A 17,665-nucleotide genomic window follows, 5' to 3' on the forward strand; every position below is an offset into this window, starting at 1 on the left:
CAGATTTGTACTTGAGCCATGAACCTCCCGCTGCCACATGGTACAGACCACTTCATTGGTGGATAAACAGGGAGCATGTGCACTGACACAGGCCAAACAACAACAAAATATTGCTAATAATACTTAATTTCTCCATGTTTATTATTATACGGGCCATCTAGTAGGATTCTAGTTAGTTTTAATTTGTGTAATAGCATAACATGTATTCGTACTTTGTGCATCCACATCTCGCCGTCACGTCACGCGTCACATGGTCACTGATCCATGGAAGGCTAGTAGCGATAATTAATTACTTCACCTTTATTAATAATATATGGACCTGGTTGTTGTATTGTATATATGCTCGATTAGCAGGCTTAACAGTTGCTGTAACCAAGCAGCGATCGACCCAGCCTTCGCCATCTTCGTTTCTGTTGTTGCTGCTGCTGCTTCCGGTCACATGCATGGCTAATTTCGGCTCTGATCAACTAGGGGATACCCGCTGTACGTTTATATGTATACACTGTTAATCCTAGTCACTGATTTCCCGATCGGCCCCGTGTGATATGTTGCTCTGTGTGTTTGATGCATGCATGGGTGTTCTACATATGCATGGATGAAATCAGTGGTGGAGCCAAGAGTCGCCGCCGGATGGCTGCTGGACTTCTGGAACGCATGGGCAACGGAGATCCTGGTAATCCTGAGCCTCCTGCAGCAGGGGGTCCTGCTCTTCTTCTCCGGGACTCGCCGGCGTCAAGGCCGCAGCCCCAAGAGGCTCCTTCTCTGGCTGGCATACCAGCTGGCGGACAGCACGGCAATGTACGCCCTGGGCAACCTCTCCCTCAGCAGCACGCTGCGGCAGCACCGGCTGGTCGCCTTCTGGGCGCCGTTCCTGCTGCTGCACCTCGCTGGCCCCGACAACATCACGGCCTACTCCCTCGAGGACAACAAGCTGTGGAAGCGCCACCTGCTGACGCTCGTGGTGCAGGTGCTGGGTGCAGGGTACGTCATCTACAACCATATCGCCGGCGGCGGGATCCTCTTCTCGCTGGGCGCGGCCTTGACGACGGCTATCGCGGTCGCCAAGTTCTGTGAGAAGACGTGGGCTCTCCGGTGCGCCAACTTCGGCGTCATCCGGGAGTCCATGGAGGCGGAGGACGCCGAGCAGCTCGGAAAATGTGATCTTTACCTGGAGGACAGACCGCCTCGAGGAGGGTTCAGAGAGAAGGTGGTGGAGAAGGAAGAGTTCCTCATGCTGCGCGCGCACGCCGTGTTCCGGGTCTGCAAGTCCGCCATGGTGGATTCCTCGAAGAACCCAGGGAGCTACATAGTTGGCATACTTAAAAACCTCAAGGAGAAGGAGATGGGGTACATGTGGACGCTGGTGGAGATGGAGCTGTCCCTGATGTACGACATCCTGTACACCAAGGCGCCCGTGATCCACACTCTGCGTGGCTACTGCATCCGCGTCGTCTCGCCGCTCGCCGTGGCTGCTTCCCTCCTGCTGTTCCAGTTCTACGGCAGGGAGGGCGCCAGGACCGCGGACGTCGCCGTCACCTACGCCTTGCTGGGCGGTGCCTTCCTCATGGAGACGACGGCGCTGCTGAGCGCGCTCTGTTCTACATGGACGTTCTCCTTCCTTTGCGCGACGCGGTGGAGTAGTCTTCGGCACTCTGCCCTGTGTCTGGAGCGGTGGCACCGGCTTCGTCGCATGGTCCTGTCTCTCCGCCGGCTTGCCCACAGCACTGGAATTGCTGGCTTCTTCAGGCTGTCAAGGAAGTGGACGGGCACCATGGGGCAGTACAACATGTTAGAGATGAGCACCGCGAGGCCTGGCTGGTGGGCAGGCTGTGACATGTTTGGGATGTGCACTGTGATGCATGACTGGTTGGCAGGCCATGGCATGCCGGCTGTTGCTGTTCCAGATGGTCTGAAAGATTTGGTGGTCACTTACATACAGCACATGATCAGAAGTGGGTACATCAACACACCGGGAATGGTCAGAGGGAGTTGGGGCACGGAGGCGCTGGAGCGCTGGAAGGAACATAGTGGCATTAGTATTGATAGCAAGTTCCTTGGTTCTGAGCTCCAAGAGGGGATCATCATCTGGCACATTGCCACTGACGTCTTCCTCGCCAGAAGGCAGGCCGAGATCGAGGGCCGAGATAAAGTGAAGGAAGTGCAGGTACTGTCCAACTACATGATGTTCCTCCTCGTCAAGCGACCTGACATGCTACCGGGCCTTGCTCAGAACAAGCTGTACCAGTGGACCAAGACGAGCTTGGCCACCAACGTGGCTAATTCTGACGACGTCAATCCTGCCAGCGCCCTATACAAGATGGAGATCACTGGACATCATGTCCAGAAGTTTCGACTATTGCTGGCAATCGAGTTGGCTAAAACACTGGTACACACCAAGAACGCGCTGGAGCTGGTCTACGAGGTCTGGGCCGATTTTATAATCTACACTGCCAACCGGTGCAGCAGGGAGTCCCATGCCAAGAAGCTCAACAGTGGTGGCGAGTTCACAACCCTGGTATGGCTTATGACGGACCACCTTCACCAAGTGCGTTTCAACAAGGATCTTTACCCACCTAGTGAATAAACATCCTTGTATCTATCACTTGTTCATTTTTTTCAATGTACACAAACTTTGAGCAACAAGTGGTACCATATGTTGTCTGGCCTTAAGGTGCAAACAAATGTGCGCGCGTGGTGGGGTCGAGTTGGGATGGACGAAGGTGGGCCAGCGTCGTGTTCGCTGATCGGGTAGTTGGTTCCTACTCGTGTTTATACTAGCATATTTAATGGTTTAGACGTGCATAACAGGAGAGCGACAACAAACCTTTCGTTGGTTCGTTCAGGTGGGTCCACACACCACCGTGATTAGCGCTCCCATGATGCTAGAAGTTACCGTACATATCGGAACAGAAGATATGGAGCCAATCGTGCGTGGGAGCTCAGTCGGATTTCAGCGTAAATGGGTATGAATTTTAGCGTAAATCATTGATCTATTTCATAACGACGAATGTGGCCCAAATTTCGGCGTGAAAACTGCACACGTACGACAGCGCGTGGGTTCAGACCCGGACAGATTTAAGCGTAAAACATGAACCAAAATAGTGTAAATGAATACGAATTTTAGCATAAATCGTATCTCTTCGCACAAGGTTGCCGTAAAACGCATCAAGAAATGTCATAAATTGGCATAAAATGCAACAAGAAGTGAATTGAGATAATTGTACAGTAAAATGCAAGCTAACTATCTAGAGGACAATTGTTTTAGATTTTACAATAAGATACAATAGATTATTATTCTTGTACTCAACTATGATAATGTCGTGTTTTCAGTTTAGCTGTTGGTACATACACGCAAGACTCTTTTTCAGAATAACACCACTGTTAGCATAAAAATGAGTACAAAGGACTCTTCCAGCTTCCCTAACATGGAGAAAACCACCGAGATCCATATCTACAAACGTAACATGGACTGTTAATATGATCTTTCCTTGTTAATATGATTATCTTTTCCATCTTGTTATGACTAACATAACCTATAGTCTAAACTGAATGCAAACTTGAGTTAGAAGATTAGATTACCAAAAGAAAAAAATCTCTTCAGTCAACATTATTTGGATTTAGGGCAATATGAATGATCTCAAGCTAGTTCATTTGTACTGTCGTAAATGACGACAAGTAATGTTGATCACAGGTAGTGTAGTTGACAAATATGGATCCAAATCCCACTTACCCAGACATGCCTCACTCATATTGTATTAAATTAGTTGGAAAGGTAAGATACATAATCTTGTACAAATGCTCATGGGCAAGCCATAATTTGGCAAAAGGCTTCATTCCAAAAATAGTAGCAATATTTTGAGTGACATTTGACATGAATGCAATAATGGAAAGCTAAAGAAGTAGAATGAGCAAGTTTTCAAATAAGGACAACAATGTCTACAAAACATTGAAGGTATTTTATATTTCACAGGTTTAATGTCTACAAAACTACTAATGATGTTCATTACAGTTACATAGCTTGGTAGCTATACAACTAGTTTTGACAGGGAACTGATGCAATAGACATATAAATAAATGAATACAGGAACAGTCATAAAACAGTAGTTGTAAATATAGTAAATTTTGGTCCCATACATTTAACTAGCTTGGAAGTTATAAGCTTATAAAATGCAGCAACAGAAGCATAGATGAAAGTTGCCTAAAGGGAGGGTGAATAGGCTAAACCTGAAATTTATAAACTTAAGCACAAACTACAAGCCATGGTTAGCGTTAGAATTAAATCCGAGTCCGGGAGAGAAAGGGGAAAACAAATCAACCAAGAAATAAAGTGAGAGAACACGGTGATTTGTTTTACCGAGGTTTGGTTCTAAAGAACCTAGTCCCCGTTGAGGTGGTCACAAAGACCGGGTCTCTTTCAACCCTTTCTCTCTCTCAAACGGTCACTTAGACCGAGTGAGCCTTCTTCCTTAATCTCACGGGTCACTTAGACCCCGCAAGGACCACCACACAATTGGTGTCTCTTGCCTTTCTTACAAAGCACTTGAGAGTAAGAATTGAAAAGAAAAAGAAGGCCAAGCCAAGCAAACAAGAGCAACAAAGAAACACAAGAGATCCTCTCACAAGTCCTAATGCACTAGAGTTGATTTTGGGGACTTTGAGTGAATTGATCACTTTGGTTGTGTCTTGGAGTGAAGTCTATTACTCTTGTATTGAATGCAATGTTCAGAATGCTTGGGTGATTGGTGCGGTGGTGGTTGGGGGTTATTTATAGCCCTTGTAACACCCAGTTTGTAATACATAATAAAAGAGGAGAAAAGTCATTTCCTATATTTTATGTGTGTGTTGAAATTACTTATCATCACATGTGAACACCATATTCAAACAACAAATAAATAATAAAAAGATATGCCCTTAAATCATGCAACATGCTGGAGTTTATTGTTTGTGCATTTAATGAAAAGAGTAATACCACTAATAGAAATAAATTAGTGGCAAAAGCAAGGATTCAATACCTAATTTGAGAGTTTGAAAAAGGGAAGATATATAAAATATAAAGGAAGTTTATATATATTTCCAAAATTAGTACCTTAAGGTCACAATATAACTTGAAGATAAATGTGTCACAAGTTTGAATTTAAATTAGGATTTAAATTTGAATTTGTGAAATAATAGAGAAAGAGAAAAATAAAAGAAAAAGAAGAAGAAAACGTACTGGGCCGCCAACCTTAAATTCAGCCCAGTCTCCCTTTGACACCGCGCGGCCCACGTTGCTCTACTCACCGCGCGCACACCCTGGTTGTATCTCTGCATGTTGACGGGTGGGTCCCGGAAACCAGACATCCCCGCGTGCGCCAGCAGCAAGGGCCCACGGGCCAGCCTCTCGTGCTCTCGCGCGTGCTCACTGGTTCTGTTCTTGCGCTGCCATGTGGGGGCCACACGCCAGGGCCACCTCCCAGCAACAAACTCCATGGCCTCCATGGAGTTTCACTTCGTACGGATCGGCCGAACGACCGCCTAGGATCACGCTGCGAGCCCCAGGGGTGCTTAAAAGCCTCGACCGTCGACTCAATCCACTCGTCCCCTTTTTCCTCTCGCCTTCCCTACTGCAAGCGCAAGGATTTCTCGCCGCCGCGGAAGGAATCGAGGCCACCGTGTGTGAACCTCAGACTGCCGTCAAACACGCGCTTGAAGTCTTGTCCAGGGGCTCCCTTGGAGTGGGGGAAAGCTTCATTTGGTGGCGCTGCTCGGGATTGCTCGCCTGGGCCCAGGCAATTTCTCACCACGCACCTCCTTCCGCCACAGAAATCGTCCTCGTCGTTGACAGCGTTGTTCCGACCGCCGGTCTTGGTGAGCACACTCCCCAATCTCCTTGTGCTGTCGTTCTCCCCGCGAATCATTGATCGAATCGAGGAATAGTCGTTAGAATCGTAGAGCGCGCGCGGGGTGCGGCAATGTGGCCGTCGTGCTCCGGTGTGCGCGCCGCGGCTCGGTCGAGTTGACGATAGGTGACCTCGGGCCGTTGGATCTCCCAGCGACCGCTGCGATTAGATCGTAAGTGTACCGCTTCACGGAGTTAATCAGAACCATCCGATGGGGATCGGACGGGTGTTCGCGCGCCTCGGTCATTTTAATCCAGTCTGTTGATCGGGCATCCGACAGTTGTAATCGCACGCTAGTGTATAATGGCAGAGATCTAATCTTGGCCGTAGATGTAGGATCGTCCGGCTCTGGTCGAAACATACCCCTTCGGCCTGGATATTTTACTTAAGAGCCCTCGGAGAAAGTGAAAAACAACTCGCGATCCACAAGAACTGTGCTCTGTGTCTTAGGAGTTTTACCCCGTGGCCCCTACACTTTCCAGGATTTGAGGCTCAGTCCAGATCTGTTTAAAATAGAATAATTGAATTGGAAAACAGGTTTTTGATACAAAAATATATGCTAGAACTTTAATAATTCATAGAGAATTCATATGAGCTCCAAATTAATCCATTCCACTTTCTAAAATTTTGTAATTTTATTCTCTACCACTTAGAGTCTCTGTTTTTACATGAAAACAGTAAGAAAATTTATTCCCCACTTAATCCTATTTTAAGCACATAAAACCTTTGAAAATTCATATCTCAAAATCTATAACTCTAAAAATTATGATTCCTGTTCCTAGGTTTTTATTTTAATGTGTAGATTATTACTGTGTATTTTGTTTATATGTTTGGTGTGATGTTAACTTTCTCTATATACTGTGCTTGTTTGTATTGTGGCGAGTAGAAGAGCCCGTGACTGAGGATCCTGGTGAGCAGTAGATAGAAGTAGCTGAGCAGGAGCTCATTGAAGGCAAGTTGAGCCCTTGACCACTTTTTACCCAATAATGTTCTTTAATATCATTTATTCATGCATAGGTTAATTTTGATGGGACCCAATAGGTCACCCTAGATTGTTTATCTCATTACCTTGTTTACCCCTGAATCACTTGGGTAGTTTGCTATTGCTTTACATGGTTTTGGGATAATCATTTATTACATCTATGTTCCAATTCTTTTGTTATTTTATTTATGTTCATGTCAAGATCAATAATGTTAATTGGAACATAGAGCTTAACTTGAGAAACATGTGCCACCACAAGGGTTTAATGGGACGCCCTTGGCTGACTAATTAGGAAAGCTAGTGGAAGACTACCTTACCTGAAAGGGGCAATGGTAGTAGGGGAGTTGCATGCAAGGAGGTTCTCGGGTTGATTTAGCTGCGATGGCGGTCAGACGGGGGATTCTTGCAAGTGCTCTTCCCATAAACTGTAGCGGGTTTTCGGAAGCTAGTGGAACTTTGTAAAGGCCTCGTAGTGTTGCCCTGCCTCGCCTCCTAGGTAGAGGTGTATGGGAGTCGCGACCCCTTGGAAGATGGGTAACATGACTTATGGGTAAAGGGTACAACCTCTGCAGAGTGTAAAACTGGTATACTAGACGAGCTCACGGTCATGAGCAGCTCAGGACTCTCTGATGATTAAATTATGGAACTTAAATTCAATTTGTCATTTGCATTGCACGGGTTTATTATTAATTTTGTTCAATTACTTTATTTAAGGTTTGGTATTTACTTACACTTAGTAACTGCTAATAAAATTTTGACCAACTAATTAAAAGCAATGCTCAGCTTTAACCCCTGTCATTGATTAGCCTTACACATCACATGAACTCCCACCTTTGTGAGTTCATGTCCACTGGTTCCCCACAACTTGTTGAGCTATGATCATGTGTGAGCTCACCCTTGCTGTCTCACACCCCCCCACAGGAGAAGAGTAGGTGGTTCAGGAGGAGCCACAAGGCGAGGAGTTTGATCTAATCTAGGTGGCATTTCCCAGTTGACATTGGCGCCAAGGATGATCCTTAGTTTGTTTTATATTTATCTTTTATTTTGTAATAAGACTTCCGCTATGTAATAAATACTCTGACTATTGTGACATTTATCTCTATACACTCTGTTATTATATATGTTGTCTTCTTGGCGCATGTATGAGATGCACCTGGCTTGTTCCTTAAAGCCCGGGTGTGACAGAAGTGGTATCAGAGGAAATGTTGACTGTAGGACGAAACCTAGATAGAAATGGACAAAACTCTTATATACTTACCTTACTCTGATTCTTTCTATACTTATCTTATCTTGATCCTGTCTCACCTTTTGTTGTTCTACTCTGATCATTCTTACCTCTTCTACTCTGAGACAAGATAGATTTCACACCTTGGAATCCTACATTTATGACCTTTTAAAGAGATAGGATACCTAAGACAAAAATTTAAATTATTTTCTCTATTAAAAAAATGTTGGTTGATTGTTCTGATGATCAATGCCTGATTTCCTTCTTTGATTGATTGAAACATTATAGTCGGGCATCTTAGCATGTACCACCATAAGGTAATGCATTAGATTTAGTGGATAACACACTAATCTACTTAGCTAATAAATCCCTCGCAGTAACATTCCTCGTAATTACTTGCCTTGTCTACAATTCTTCTTGTCTTACCCTGTGTTTCTAACCCAGATGAGCTACCCCTATAGTGTTAGAAGAGAGCACTATAGACGTGATCCTTGGTATGTCATGGTTAAGAAAGGCAAAGGCAGTATATACACTGTGCTAAGGGAACCGTAGAACTCCCCAGTTCCAAAGGAGAAAGATTTGAAGTTGCAGTAACTACCACCATCAGACTAGCGACATTCTTAGTAGATGAGAAGTTTGTGGGTGGCAATATCCGTACAGTTAGGGATTTTCCGGACGTCCTTCCAGAGGAGTTACCAGGGATGCCACCAGATAGGGAAGTTCAGTTTGTCATTGATCTCTTACCTGGGACTACTCCTACTCCCAAGCGGTCATACAGGATGTCTGAAGAAGAGTTAAAAGGATTTAAGAAGCTGTTAACGGAGTTACAAGAGGCTGGATACATTCGTCCAAGTCCCTCACCTTGGGGGAGCGCTAGTTCTATTTGTACAGAAGAAAGATGGATCACAAGGGATGTGCATGGATTATAGGACCCTTAATGATGTCATTGTGAAGAACAAATATCCATTACCCCGCATTGAAGATTTATTTGATCAGATGAGAGGTGCAAGGGTATTTACGAAGGTTGATCTCCGATCGGGTTATCACCAAATGAAGATTAGGCCATCGGATATTCCCAAGACAGCTTTCTCAACCCGATATGGATTATATGAGTTTACTGTTATGTCGTTTGAATTAACTAATGCACCAGCTTATTTTATGGATTTGAAGAATAAGGTGCTTATGGAGTATTTTGATAGATTCGTCGTGGTATTCATCGACGATATTCTTATCTATTCCAAGAGTGATAGTGATCATGAGGAACATCTGAGATTGGTGCTACAGAAGCTACGAGATAATCAACTTTACGCCAAGTTTAGCAAGTGCGAGTTTTGGATTGGCGAGGTGCCATTTCTTGGTCATATTATTTCTAATGGAGGAATATTAGTGGATCCTGCTAAGGTCAAGGAGATTATGGAGTGGAGCGTACCCACTACAATTACGAAGATTTGGAGTTTCTTGGGACTTGCAGGATATTATCGGAGATTTATTGAAGGATTTTCTAAGATTGCTAAGCCCATGACCTCGCTTCTGGAGAAGGGAAGGGAGTTCAAGTGGGATGAGAAATGCCAAGACAGCTTTGATCAATTAAAGAATAGATTGATGTCACCACCAGTGTTGGTTATGCCGGACCTGCAGAAGGGATTTGATATTTATTGTGATGCATGTGGCCAAGGCATGGGATGTGTGCTCATGCAAGAAGGACATGTGATTGCCTATGCGTCGCATCAGTTGCAGAAACATGAATTGAACTACCCCACACATGATTTAGAATTGGCAGCCGTTGTGCATGCGCTTAAGATTTGGAGACACTACATTATGGGAACCAAGTGTCAAGTATACATGGATCATAAGAGTTTGAAGTATATATTCACTCAAAAGGATCTCAACCTTAGGCAACGTCGTTGGTTGGAGCTTATTAAGGACTATGATTTGGAGATTCACTATCACCCGGGCAAGGCAAATTTGGTTGCAGATGCCTTGAATCGAAAGGAGCATGTTCATTCAGTTGTTGTTGCCCAGCTACCCGATGAGATTATTGAGGATTTCAGGAGACTTAACCTGGGGATAGTTGCTCACACTGAAGTAGTTACTATTGATGTGGAACCTACTTTGGAGCAAGAAATCCGCAAAGGACAAATTGGTGATGCTAAAATACAAGAGATTAAGGATCTGATTACTGAAGGTCGAGGTTCGGAATTCACGGAAGATGAGCAAGGCACCGTATGGTTCAAGGACAGGATATGTGTTCCTGATATTGAAAGCCTTCGTGAGACTATTTTGAAGGAGGCCCATGACTCGGATTATTCTATTCATCCTAGTAGTACCAAGATGTATCAGGATTTGAAGCAGAAATATTGGTGGTATGGATTGAAGAGAGATGTGGCTGCACATGTGGCTATGTGTGATGTGTGTCAAAGAGTTAAGGCTGAACACCAGAGGCCAGCTAGACTACTGCACCCACTGAAGATACCCGAGTGGAAGTGGGAAGAGATTGGTATGGATTTTATTACTGGATTGCTCGCACCCAGAAAGGATATGATGCTATATGGGTGATTGTGGATAGATTGACTAAAGTAGCTCACTTCATTCCTGTCAAGACTACTTATAAAGGCTCACAGCTGGCAGAGTTATATATGACTCGGATTGTGTGTTTACATGGAGTACCAAAGAAGATCGTGTCTGATCGAGGTTCACATTTTATCTCAAGATTTTGGAGAAGCTTTCATGAGAATATGAATGCAAAGTTGAACTTTAGTGCAGCCTATCACCCTCAGACTGATGGGCAGACTGAAAGGACTAATCAAGTATTGGAAGATATGTTGAGAGCTTGTGCCCTTCAGCATGGAGGAAGTTGGGATAAAAGTCTACCATATGCTGAGTTTCATATAATAATAGTTATTAGGCCAGTCTGAAGATGTCACCTTTTGAGGCTTTATATGGGAGGAAGTGCAGGGCTCCTCTATATTGGGATCAGACTGGAGAAAGACAGTTCTTTGGGCCTGAACTGATTCAAGAAGCAGAAGGACAAGTCCGTATAATTCGAGAGAATTTGAGAGTAGCTCAAACCAGGCAAAAGATCTATGCGGATAATAGAAGAAGACCACTGGAATTTGAGGAAAGAAATCATGTGTACCTTAAGGTGTCACCACTTTATGGAATGAGGAGATTTAAAGTTAAGGGCAAATTGTCCCCTCGCTATATTGGACCATTCTTGATCTTTAGGCGAGTTGGGGAGATGGCATACCAACTCGAGCTACATGCTAGTCTATCGGATGTGCATAATGTGTTCCACGTATCTCAACTGAAGAAGTGTCTCCGTGTCCCCGAGGAACAGTTATCAATGGAAGAGTTCAGTGTTCAGGGTGAATTGACTTACACGGAGTATCCAATCAAGATTCTTGACACATTGACTCGAGTTACAAGAAATAAGGTGATAAAAATGTGCAAAGTGCAATGGAGTCACCATAGCGAAGATGAAGCAACATAGGAAAGAGAAGAAGAGCTTCGCATAGATTTTCCCCACCTTTTCTCTAGTTCTTCTTAAATCTCGAGGACGAGATTATTTTTAAGGGAGGTAGGATTTGTAACACCCAGTTTGTAATACATAATAAAAGAGGAGAAAAGTCATTTCCTATATTTTATGTGTGTGTTGAAATTACTTATCATCACATGTGACCACCATATTCAAACAACAAATAAATAATAAAAAGATATACCCTTAAATCATGCAACATGCTGGAGTTTATTGTTTGTGCATTTAATGAAAAGAGTAATACCGCTAATAGAAATAAATTAGTGGCAAAAGCAAGGATTTAATACCTAATTTGAGAGTTTGAAAAAGGGAAGATATATAAAATATAAAGAAAGTTTATATATATTTCCAAAATTAGTACCTTAAGGTCAATACAACTTGAAGATAAATGTGTCACAAGTTTGAATTTAAATTAGGATTTAAATTTGAATTTGTGAAATAATAGAGAAAGAGGAAAATAAAAGAAAAAGAAGAAGAAAACGTACTAGGCCGCAACCTTAAATTCAGCCCAGTCTCCCTTTGACACCGCGTGGCCCATGTTGATCTACTCACTGCGCTCACACCCTGGTTGTATCTCTGCGCGCTGACAGGTGGGTCCCGGAAACCAGACATCCCCGCATGCGCCGACAGCAAGGGCCCACGGGCCAGCCTCTCGTGCTCTCGCGCGCGCTCACTGGTTCTGTTCTTGCGCTGCCATGTGGGGACCACACGCCAGGGCCACCTCCCCGCAACAAACTCCATGGCCACCGTGGAGTTCCGCTTCGTACAGATCGGTCGAACGACCGCCTAGGATCACGCTGTGAGCCCCAAGGGTGCTTAAAAGCCTCGACCGTCGACTCAATCCACTCGTCCCCTTTTTCCTCTCGCCTTCCCTACCGCAAGCGCAAGGATTTCTCGCCGCCGCGGAAGGAATCGAGGCCGCCGTGTGTGAACCTCAGACTGTCGTCGACTGTGCCCTTGAAGTCTTGTCCAGGGGCTCCCTTGGAGTGGGGGAAAGCTTCATTTGGTGGCGCTGCTCGGGATTGCTCGCCTGGGCCCCGGCAATTTCTCACCGCGCACCTCCTTCCGCTGTGGAAATCGTCCTCATCATTGACAGCGTTGTTCCGACCGCCGTTTTTGGTGATCACACTCCCCAATCTCCTTGTGCTATGGTTCTCCCCGCGAATCATTGATCGAATCGAGGAATAGTCGTTAGAATCATAGAGCGCGCGGGGGGTCCGACAATGGGGCCGCCGTGCTCTGGCGAGCGCGTCGCGGCTCGGTCGAGTTGACGACAGGTGACCTTGGGTCGTTGAATCTCCCAGCGACCGCTGCGATTAGATCGTAAGCGTACCGCTTCATGGAGTTAATTAGAACCATCGGATGGGGATCGGACGGGTGTTCGTGCGCCTCGGTCATTTTAATCTAGTCTGTTGATCGGGCATCCGACGGTTGTAATCGCACACTAGTGTATAATGGCAGAGATCTAATCCTGGTCATGGATGTAGGATCGTCCGGCTCTGGTCGAAACATACCCCTTTGGCCTGGATATTTCACTTAAGAGCCCTCGGAGAAAGTGAAAAACAACCCGCGATCCACAAGAACTGTGCTCTGTGTCTTAGGAGTTTTACCCCGTGGCCCCTACACTTTCCAGGATTTGAGGCCCAGTCCAGAGCTGTTTAAAATGGAATAATTGAATTGGAAAACAGGTTTTTAATACAAAAATATATGCTAGAACTTTAATAATTCATAGAGAATTCATATGAGCTCCAAATTAATCCATTCCACTTTCTAAAATTTTGTAATTTTATTCTCTACCACTTAGAGTCTCTGTTTTTACATGAAAACAGTAAGAAAATTTATTCCTCACTTAATCTTATTTTAAGCACAGAAAACCTTTGAAAATTCATATCTCAAAATCTATAACTCTAAAAATTATGATTCATGTTCCTAGATTTTTATTTTTAATGTGTAGATTATTACTGTGCATTTTGTTTATATGTTTGGTGTAATGTTAATTTTCTCTATATACTGTGCTTGTTTGTATTGTGGCGAGTAGAAGAGCCCATGACTGAGGATCCTGGTGAGCAGCAGATAGAAGTAGTTGAGCAGGAGCTCATTGAAGGCAAGTTGAGCCCTTGACCACTTTTTACCCAATAACGTTCTTTAATATCATTTATTCATGCATAAGTTAATTTTGATGGGACCCAATAGGTCACCCTAGATTGTTTATCTCATTACCTTGTTTACCCCTGAATCACTTGGGTAGTTTGCTATTGCTTTACATGGTTTTGGGATAATCATTTATTACATCTATGTTCCAATTCTATTGTTATTTTATTTATGTTCATGTCAAGATCATTAATATTAATTGGAACATAGAGCTTAACTTGAGAAACACGTGCCACCACAAGGGTTTAATGGAACGCCCTTGGCTGACTAATTAGGAAAGCTAGTGGAAGACTACCTTACCTGAAAGGGGCAAGGGCAGTAGGGGAGTTGCATGCAAGGAGGTTCTCGGGTTGATTTAGCTGTGATGGCGGTCAGACGGGGGATTCTTGCAAGTGCTCTTCCCATAACTGTAGCGGGTTTTCAGAAGCTAGTGGAACTTTGTAAAGGCCTCGTAGTGTTGCCCTGCCTCACCTCCTGGGTAGAGGTGTATGGGAGTCGCGACCCCTAGGCAGATGGGTAACATGACTTATGGGTAAAGGGTACAACCTCTGCAGAGTGTAAAACTGGTATACTAGCCGAGCTCACGGTCATGAGTAGCTCAGGACTCTCTGATGATTAAATTATGGAACTTAAATTCAATGTGTCATTTGCAATGCACGGGTTTATTATTAATTTTGTTCAATTACTTTATTTAAGGTTTGGTATTTACTTACACTTAGTAACTGCTAATAAAATTTTTACCAACTAATTAAAAGCAATGCTCAGCTTTAACCCCCGTCATTGATTAGCCTTTCACATCACATGAACTCCCACCTTTGTGAGTTCATGTCCACTGGTTCCCCACAACTTGTTGAGCTATGATCATGTGTGAGCTCACCCTTGCTGTCTCACACCCCCCCCCACAGGAGAAGAGCAGGTGGTTCAGGAGGAGCCACAAGGCGAGGAGTTTGATCTAATCTAGGTGGCGTTTCCCAGTTGACATTGGCGCCAAGGATGATCCTTAGTTCGTTTTATATTTATCTTTTATTTTGTAATAAGACTTCCGCTATGTAATAAATACTCTGACTATTGTGACATTTATCTCTATACACTCTGTTATTATATATGTTGTCTTCTTGGCGCATGTATGAGATGCACCTGGCTTGTTCCATAAAGCCCGAGTGTGACAGCCCTCAACCACCAAATGGCCATTGGGGATGGTTGCTGTCGATGGGCGCACCGGACAGGTCCTGTAGACTGTCCGGTGCGCCGCCATGTCACCCAACTGTTAAGGTTTGGGAGCAGTCGACCGTTGGCGCAGTTGACTTCATGGGGCACCGGACAACTTCTGTTTATTGTCTGGTGCGCCTCTGACTCTGCGCTCTGACTCTGCCGCGCACTGTTGCGCATTGTTCATCTGATCATCAGCTTTTGCAGTCGACCGTTGCGCTGGATAGTCGTTGCTCCGCCGGTGCACCGGACAGTCCGGTGGCACACCGGATAGTCTGGTGAATTATAGCGGAGTGCGCCTACTGAAACCCGAGAGTGGCTGGTTTAGACCTGTACGGTCCTGGTGCACCGGACACTGTCCGTGGCACACTGGACAGTCTGGTGCGCCAAACCACAACACACTTGGTTTCTTTTGCTCCTTTGAATTGGATCCCTAACTTGAATATTTATCGGTTTATGTTGAACCTTTATGCACCTGTAGAACATGTATTCTAGAGCAAACTAGTTAGTGTATTTGTTTGTGTTGGGAATTCAACCACCAAAATTAATTGTGGGAAAAGGTTAATCCCTATTTCCCTTTCAATCTCCCCATTTTTGGTGATTGATGCCAACACAAACCAAAGCAAATATATGAAGTGCGGGAATGAACTAGTTTGCATATGGTAAGTGCATAGGTTACTTGGAATTAAACCAGTATGAAAGTCTTATTACATATGAATAAGAGTGGATGGATTGCTTTTTTTATTAGACATTTTGGACCACTTTTGCACCACTTGTTTTGATTTTGCAAATCTTTTTCAAAGTCTTTTCAAAATTCTTTTGCAAGTAGTCAAAGGTATATGAATAAGATTGCAAGAAGCATTTTCAAGATTTGAAATTTCTCCCCCTGTTTCAAATGCTTTTCCTTTGACTAAATAAAAACTCCCCCTGAATGAAATTCTCCTCTTAGCTTTCAAGAGGGTTTTTAAATGGATATCAATTTTGAAATCTTCTTTTCATAAACATTGATACCAATTTGTAAATACATTTCGAAAATTTTGAAATGGTGGTGGTGCGGTCCTTTTGCTTTGGGCTTAATATTTTCTCCCCCTTTGGCATGAATCGCCAAAAACAAAGAACGTTGGAGCCCTTTGAGCATTTTCTCCCCCTTTGGGGTCTAACATTACCTCCCTAATGGTAAAATGAATACGAGTGAGAAAGGTCATACCATTGAGAGTTTGCGGAATACCGGCAAAGAGTAGATAATACCGTTAGAGTTGAGTGGAAGCATTGTCTTTGCCGAATACTCCATTTCCCTTTCAATCTACGACTTAGTATAGAAATACACTTGAAAACACATTAGTCGTAGTTTTGGCACAAGAAGAATAAAAAATATGTATATGTACCAAAATGAAAGAGACATGATCAAAGGTATACAAATGAGCTATGTGTGCAATGTTTCAATCAAAATTCCGTGAATCAAGAATATTTAGCTCATTCTTAAGTTTGCTAAAGGTTTTCTCATCTAGTGGCTTGGTAAAGATATCGGTTAATTGGTTTTGGGTATTGACATAAGCAATTTCGATATCTCCCTTTTGTTGGTTATCCCTTAGAAAGTGATACCGAATGTCTATGTGCTTAGTGCGGCTGTGTTCAACGGGATTATCCACCATGCGGATTGCACTCTCATTATCACATAGGAGAGGGACTTTGCTCAAGTTGTAGCCATAGTCCCTAAGGGTTTGCCTCATCCAAAGTAATTGCGCACAACAATGACCTGCGACAATGTAGTCGACTTCGGCGGTGGAAAGAGCTACTGAGTTTTGTTTCTTTGAAGCCCAAGACACCAGGGATCTCCCCAGAAACTGACAAGTCCCTGATGTGCTCTTTCTATCAATTTTACACCCTGCCCAGTCAGCATCTGAATATCCTATTAACTCAAAAGTGGATCCCCTAGGATACCAAAGCCCAAACTTAGGAGTGTAAAGTAAATACCTCATGATTCTTTTCACGACCCTAAGGTGAACTTCCTTAGGATCGGCTTGGAACCTTGCACACATGCATACAAAAAGCATAATATCCGGTCGAGACGCACAAAAGTAGAGTAAAGATCCTATCATCGACCGATATACCTTTTGATCTACGGATTTACCACCGTGTCAAGGTCGAGATGCCCATTGGTTCCCATGGGTGTCTTGATGGGTTTGCCATCCTTCATTCCAAACTTGTTTAGTATGTCTTGAATGTACTTAGTTTGGCTAATGAAGGTGCCTTCTTGGAGTTGCTTGATTTGAAATCCTAAGAAATATCTCAACTCCCCCATCATCGACATCTCAAATTTCTATACCATGATCCTACTAAACTCTTCACAAGTAGACTTGTTAGTAGACCCAAATATGATATCATCAACATAAATTTGGCATATGAACAAGTCTTTTTCAACTGTTTTAGTAAAGAGACTAGGATCGGCTTTACCGACTTTGAAGCCATTAGTGGTAAGAAAATATCGCAGGCATTCACACCATGCTCTTGGGGATTGCTTAAGCCCATAAGGCGCCTTTGAGAGTTTATAGACATGGTTAGGGTACTCACTATCTTCAAAGCCAGGAGGTTGCTCAACATAGACTTCTTCCTTGATTGGTCCATTGAGGAAGGCACTTTTCACGTCCATTTGATAAAGCTTAAAGCCATGGTAAGTAGCCTAG

General features: G+C 43.9%; 1 protein-coding gene across 1 annotated transcript; it reads left to right on the forward strand.

Annotated features, from left to right (window-relative positions):
- Positions 1-370: 370 nt before the first annotated feature.
- LOC103648845 (uncharacterized) lies at positions 371-2,704 on the forward strand. Its single transcript, XM_020549311.2, has 2 exons — positions 371-483; positions 606-2,704. The coding sequence occupies exons 1-2, from the start codon at positions 444-446 to the stop codon at positions 2,582-2,584; spliced, it is 2,019 nt and encodes a 672-aa protein (XP_020404900.1). The 5' UTR covers positions 371-443; the 3' UTR covers positions 2,585-2,704.
- The last annotated feature ends 14,961 nt before the right edge of the window (positions 2,705-17,665 follow it).

This window comes from Zea mays, chromosome 2, assembly GCF_902167145.1.
Source record: "Zea mays cultivar B73 chromosome 2, Zm-B73-REFERENCE-NAM-5.0, whole genome shotgun sequence".
Lineage (NCBI taxonomy): Eukaryota > Viridiplantae > Streptophyta > Magnoliopsida > Poales > Poaceae > Zea > Zea mays.

Coding starts and splice junctions, on each gene's coding strand:
- LOC103648845 (XM_020549311.2), top strand. CDS start 444: ATGGCTAATTTCGGCTCTGATCAACTAGGGGATACCCGCT. Junction 484..605: donor TCAACTAGGGGATACCCGCT/GTACGTTTATAT, acceptor GGATGAAATCAG/TGGTGGAGCCAAGAGTCGCC.